Below are 6,324 nucleotides of genomic sequence, written 5' to 3' on the forward strand. Positions count from 1 at the left end.
GCTACATTTCTTCAGTTTAGGGGGCTTAACGATAACTTTACACCAATAACCCCCCCCCCTTTTTAAACAGTTTTACATTTAATTTTAATCATAATGTACAGTGTTTGATGTTATTTCCCGACAAAACAAGCTAGTGTTTTGATTAATCTTAATATCAAGCATTTTGAATAAAACATTGATCCTGCTGACATTTTACCACAGTTATCAATATCTGATTTACTTCCAAGTATCCATTACCTCATAAATATTTATTTTAATAAAAAGAGGATTCCCAGGCCAACTTATTTTGACACTTGTCATCATCTGCAACAAATCCTCTCACTTTTTTTTTTAGAAAATCAAGGAGACCATGCTTTTATACACAGTTGGATAGCTCTTGACAAAGGACCCAATTAAATTCTACTTAATTCACCCACTCTGTGAAAATCCCTCCGTGTTGGTATGTGGGAAGACTGTTCATCATATGATATATGTAACTTTCTCAGAACCTGGGCAGAAAGTAGATTTATCAATCTTCCCCAATTCTGACAGTAGCAAACCCAGTTTTTGCCATAAAAATACCTATCAAGGATAAGCAAAGGGAAACAGATATAGAGAGTCATGGAAATGGCAAAGAAAGAAAGAAGCAAATCACAGCATAAGCCACAATCAATCTAGTTTAATGTTTATATGTAGAAGTTACACATAACAGACACTAAACAGGAATTTCAGATGTTAACAGAGCTGCAATAAAATTAATGCTGCTATATATTAAAAAAATAATCTCAATACAGTCATCTGGTTGTGGTTTTTTTGGTCTACATAAGTTCTTTGAAATTGATTTATACCAGTAATTAAGACTGAAATTTTTCCCTATTATCCCATCCTACTCTCCACGTTTCTAGTCTTTGGATGAAAGAAACAGCAACGTTACATTTGTTGACAGTATGTGCCCTTTGGTTAGAAGCAGAAAACTTTTCAAAACCCTCTCTCCAAGTAAAATGTCACAGGGCTTAAAATGATGGGGTAACATCACCCCACTTGGTATTACAAAAATGTTTGTGACAACAAAAGATTACATAAATGCTGATAAATACCTCAGCACCAGTACCCAGACTGAAAAAAAAAAAAACTGTCTTGGGTAAGAACCAATTTTTACATCGTGATAACCTCTCATCGTACACTGCCATATAAACCTCAGTGCCAAATAGACAAAATGTAAGTCTGAAAACTGTATGATACAAACACCTCTTAATTGGATTGAAGAAAAGCACATCTGTATGGATTCAGAACACATTTTATTTGTGGTTAGACAGCTCATGCATTCATGCAGGACCAAGCTACCTACGCCTATAGCTTCAAAGTCTACAGGGACGGATTGGGGGGGGCGGTTGGGGGTGGGGGCAACATCCAATATATTGTCTTTGTCAGCAGTTCTGCACTTGAGCCAGAAATATTGTTTTCCTAAAGAAACGTTGTCACATATTTAAAAAAAAACATACACATCTTGATAATATTTACAAAAAATATTTAATTAAAAATATTTCATAATTACAGTCGGTCTATTAAAGCATAAACTTTTCTCACTTACACTTATAGAAGCTCTCTCTATATACATAGTATGAAATGTCACTCGTTTTAATCTATACAATATGTAACATTCCTGCAGGGAGAAGAAAATCCCCAAGGAAACAATAAAACCATCTATTTTAAACAATAGATGCCGAAACAAAAATTATCTACAATGCTTCTGGTAGATTAGTAAAGCTTCAGATTTTTAACTGCTCGACGCATTAAAGTTATATTTCTAAACTCCAGTTTTTGCCCTTGATCTTCAATCCAACAGAAAACCACACAATACTGAAAATTTAAATCCCCCTCCCTCCTAGACAATTCACATCTGATCTAAAAAAAAAAAAAGTTTAAGAGTCGTGTGAAAAATGCTATGAACGTACAAAGCTGTGATTTCTATTTTCTCTTTCTCTCACTCTAAAGGAAGTATGGAAAGAATTCTGGAGTAGTTGAGGTTTCTTTTTTCTTTAGCCTGGTTAGGCTGATTATTGTTTTTTTCTGTTTTGTTTTTCATCTCTCTTGTTTTCCCCCTCCCTCCTCTAATGTGTCTTTCTGCTTCTGTGGCTCAGGATCTGCTTGCTGCACACCTGTGGAAGAGGAATGAATAGAGGAGGGGGTGTGAACCATTCTGCTCCAGACTGACTGGCGCCACCAACAAAACAGAAGACATGCTTGATCAACAATCCAAAACAAACCAGGTCAAACAACAAGGGCAGCTCCCAGGATAGGCCAACTGAGGAATAGCTACAAGTCCCAGCGAGAACAAGCTTGCCAGGGAGTAGAAAAGAGGGAAGGAGTTAGGGGAAAAGTGCCCTGGAAGTCACTCCTCCATTTCTGTTTGCACAGATGAAGAAGCACATGAGCGACAGAAACCCCTGATGCGTATTTTACTTGGGAAATTAAGTTGTATGGAATTAAATAGGATTTGCATCCAAGTAAAAAAAGGGGGGGGGGAGGAGGACTGCAGTCGACAACCTATGTGCCAAAGCAAAATACACACGAGACATTCAACAGCAACCAATAAAGGAGAATATTTGTAGTTTCAGGGTTGAGATGAGAGGTCTTTGGTGCTTCTCTGAGCTTGGTGGTTTTCTTGCAGATGTTTTTGTCACCTTGTCTGGTGCAAGAAATGCAAGAAAATACGCCCAGCTCAGAGAACATCAGGGACCCCTCATTCAACAGCATTTCCATAATGTATTATTCATGGATCTTACAGAAAAGAAAAGGAGGGAATTCCTAAAGACCGTTCGAAAAAGAGGGCGGCTTGCTTGTCCTTTGCATCAGTCAAAAGATCTTGCAGTAAAGACCAAAGGCAGCTTTCTTTTTCTAAGCATGCAGAAAGCGGTTTCTTTTTCTGTTCGGGACTTAGAACATACCAAAAGTCTGGACTAATTAACATGCGCTGTCTGTTTCAGACCCTACCTATCCTAAAATACGCCTGCAGAATTAAAAAGGAAATATAAGGGGAGAAGCTTGCCTCCTGCTCTGAGCCCCAAAACTATAACAACTTTTAACTCAACTGAAGGATTATGTTGTTAAAGAAGGATTGCAATTGTTAAAACCTAAGTAACCCAAGTTGAACTAGTTGGTGAACGGCAATCTCATGCCCTAATTTGAAGCAGGCATTTTACTGCGCTGGCTGCTTCTAGGCTCTTATAAACATACCCAAGTCTGTGTGCTAAGCGAGAAGCACTGAAATCTAATCCTCCTTCTATTTGCACGCGGGCACATCCCACAGATTTCAGGGAGCCTTACTTACAGGTGAGTGTGCCTGAGGTTGCTGCCTTAGATGAAACTACAAAGTCACTACTACTAGGAGTGATAAATGCTCTCAGCCCCTTCCACCGTGCCAAATCTTAAAAGACATACTCACCTTGGAAGTGCAGTTCAGCGGCACAAAATACTATCTCCTTGCTTATTTACAGCACCCGCCTGCACGAGAACAAAACAAGAGTTGAACATTACAGCAAATGCAAATACCAAGTTTAATAATAAACAGCCCTCTTTCCCGGGCAGGCTGTTGGCGGAAGGCAATTTCAAACAGAGGCAGAGGGGGCTGCAAGAATTCGTCAGCCTCAGAGGGCCGAGGATTCCCCACCCAGGCTAGCAGTTAGACTAAAAGCTGCCAAGGGTGACAACCTTTTGCTAGATAGATCCCTACAGGGATGGTCAACTGCAGCTGAGGGCTTATATTTTTTTCCCCAGTGCAACATAACCAAGCAAAAAGAACCGTTCCTCGTATAACTCGCAGATTTGTGAGACTGGAATTTTAATCTCTGCCACATGACTTTTTTTTTTTCCTGGAAGCATATTTTTAATGTCTGGGAATAACGGATTACGAAGGTGGTGTTCCAAAACTATCTCTTCTTCAGTCCTTTACTAAACAATTGTTTTATTTAGTGCATGCCCCTATTCTTCCCAACAATCCTTCTACTTCTAAAGCACATTGACTCCAAGCCTGCAAATCACAAATGCCACAACTAGCACATGCTGGTGGGATGAGTACAGTATCTCCATTTGCTTCCAGTGCTATATCCAGTCAAGGAGGCAGGGTGTTGGTATGTACTGTATTTACAACTTAAATAAAGGAAAAGTGTATTTGTGTGGCTAGTTAGATCAGGGCAACTCTAAAAGAAGTGACACCCGTTAGAATCAAGCAGAAAGTTGCCTCTACAGACAACTTACATATTTGATTTCCTACATATAAATAAATTGTGCTCTCCAAACCCAAATGCTATATTATTGAATGTTGCCTATAGTTCCTGAATGACTAGGGCTGGGAACACATAGCCTAGGAATGCATGCAATTCAATAAGCATGTGCAATTGCATCTTATTTGTTGTAGGAGCTGGCAAGTATACACATATATACCCCTACTCACACACCCCCACTCCGCCATCCAATCTGCTATGCAATTTAAAGGCAATACCAATATACCGGCTTGCAACTCACAGCCTAATTAACCCGTGTTTTCTCTCCGAAGACTTTCCGTCCACAGAGATTAAAAAGGACCGGCATTTGGCTAAAAGCTGGTAGGCATTTCAACCAAACAAGAGGCGGCCCTGGCCAATCTTGGCGAGGTGCGATCCTTCCGATTTGGAAGCTGGACCGGGAGATCCAGGTTCAAAGCCAGGGAAATAGTGACCTCCTCGGGCTCCCGGGAGACAGGCGAGGCGTCAATGAATTCCAAAAGGTTGGTATTAAAAAAAAAAGGTAAGGCGACGCAAAGAAAGAGAGGCGTGACGGGGGCAGGGAGCCAGATTGGGAACACGCTTCTCTTTCACAGGTTTGTGGATTCCCGCGCGTGGGAATCGTCCTTAGGATCTGAGGTTAGGATCTTTGGGGGCTTCCAGGGCGCGCAGAGCCGGGAGGATAACTAAGACGCGGGGATGGCACCGCTCCTTCTCGGGGGCGCGTCCGCGAGAAAAAAACCACTGTCCCAACAACCTCCGTTCTCCGAAGCCGCCTCTCAACCCCTTCCCTTCCCTTCCCCGCGGTGGCGGCTCTTACCGGGTCGGTGTTAAGCGCTGTGAGCGGGGTCCGGGGAGGCCCTCCCGGGTAACTTGCCGGGTGCAGCGGGGGCGGCGGCGGCGGCGACGGCCGGAGCAAAGCCGGGTGGGTCTCCAAGGCCAGCTGCAGATCCAGGATGTAGTCGATCACATGCTGCAGGATCTCCACTTTGCTGACCCGCTTGTTGGGCGGAATGGTGGGCACCAGCTTCCGAAGGCGGCTGTAACAGTCATTCATGTCGCACTGAAGACACAGAGCGGCGGGCTCCTCCTCGCCCAGCGAGGGGCTCCCCTTGTAGCAGCCGTGCTCGGCCAGGCAACGCAGAGCCAGATCGCCGCCGCCGCCGCCGTCGCCGCCTCCTCCTCCTCCTCCTCCGCAACAGCAGCCGCTAGCCAGGGCTTTCCGGCTGGGGTGTCGGACGGGACTCACCGCTTTCATGGTTGCGAGAAGAGCCGCTCGGCGCCGGAGACACACACACACAAAAGCAAGCCAACAAACGCTCCCGCGCCCGCAGGATGACAAGACAAGGGGCGATGCGGCGCTCTTTGGCTGGACAAACCGAGGGGAGGAAGAAGCCTTGCTCGGACCGCTGGCGATCTTCGGATTTTGCAAAAAATAAAAGGAAGAGGTGGGAAGGGGGAAGCAGAGGGAAGAGAAAATGAGAAATCGTGGAGGTGGGGTGGAAATTTTAAAAGATTAAAAAAAAAAAATTCCAGCCGCCACCTACCCGATCAATTTGTTCGTCGGTCCGATCAGTTCCCCTTTCCCCGGCTCTCACTTCGATCCCAACCACCTCCGGCTCTGCCCGCTTTTGCAATGCCGCTTTATCTTATATATAGAGCACGGGGTACAGGTTGGGCGGGGCGCGCACGCTGCCCGAGTCCAGAGGGAGGGAGAAGGAGAATAAGCGAGCGGGTGAGACGCACAAGGCTAAAGGGAGGGATAATGTGGACATTAAAGAGAAGGGGAAAAAAAAAAACCGAGGCACGAGAAAACGGCGCTGCGCTTTAGCCAATCAGAAGCGGCGCTTTTCTCCACGGAACGTCGCGCTAGCCAATGAAAACTGACTCCATTCTGTCAAACGCTCTATAGGGTCTCGGGGAGGGGGGGGGGGGAAAGGGAGGTCTGCCGAGCCCGAGGGAGGAGAAGCGGGACGGAGGGAGGGAAAAAAAGAAGTTCCTTGCGAGGGAACTGCGGGAATGCGAATGGAATTCGAGGCGGGCTTGCCGGTGGCTTGCCTGGCTCTTGGGGATCCCCGGCGGC

At 44.9% G+C, this 6,324-nt stretch overlaps 1 protein-coding gene across 1 annotated transcript; it reads right to left on the reverse strand.

Moving 5' to 3' along the window:
* Positions 1-643: 643 nt before the first annotated feature.
* ID4 (inhibitor of DNA binding 4) lies at positions 644-5,969 on the reverse strand. Its single transcript, XM_087707396.1, has 4 exons — positions 5,789-5,969; positions 5,062-5,658; positions 3,425-3,483; positions 644-2,138 (listed from the first exon to the last, which is right to left on the reverse strand). The coding sequence occupies exons 2-3, from the start codon at positions 5,497-5,499 to the stop codon at positions 3,439-3,441; spliced, it is 483 nt and encodes a 160-aa protein (XP_087563522.1). The 5' UTR covers positions 5,500-5,658; positions 5,789-5,969; the 3' UTR covers positions 644-2,138; positions 3,425-3,438.
* Between the last annotated feature and the right edge of the window lie 355 nt (positions 5,970-6,324).

The sequence above is a fragment of the Thamnophis sirtalis genome, unplaced genomic scaffold, assembly GCF_051295495.1.
Source record: "Thamnophis sirtalis isolate CommonGarterSnake01/CBP01778 unplaced genomic scaffold, rThaSir2_p1.2 scaffold_2, whole genome shotgun sequence".
Taxonomy (NCBI): domain Eukaryota; kingdom Metazoa; phylum Chordata; class Lepidosauria; order Squamata; family Natricidae; genus Thamnophis; species Thamnophis sirtalis.

Coding starts and splice junctions, on each gene's coding strand:
- ID4 (XM_087707396.1), bottom strand. CDS start 5,499: ATGAAAGCGGTGAGTCCCGTCCGACACCCCAGCCGGAAAGCCCTGGCT. Junction 3,484..5,061: donor CAGCGCTTAACACCGACCCG/GTAAGAGCCGCC, acceptor GTTCTCGTGCAG/GCGGGTGCTGTAAATAAGCA.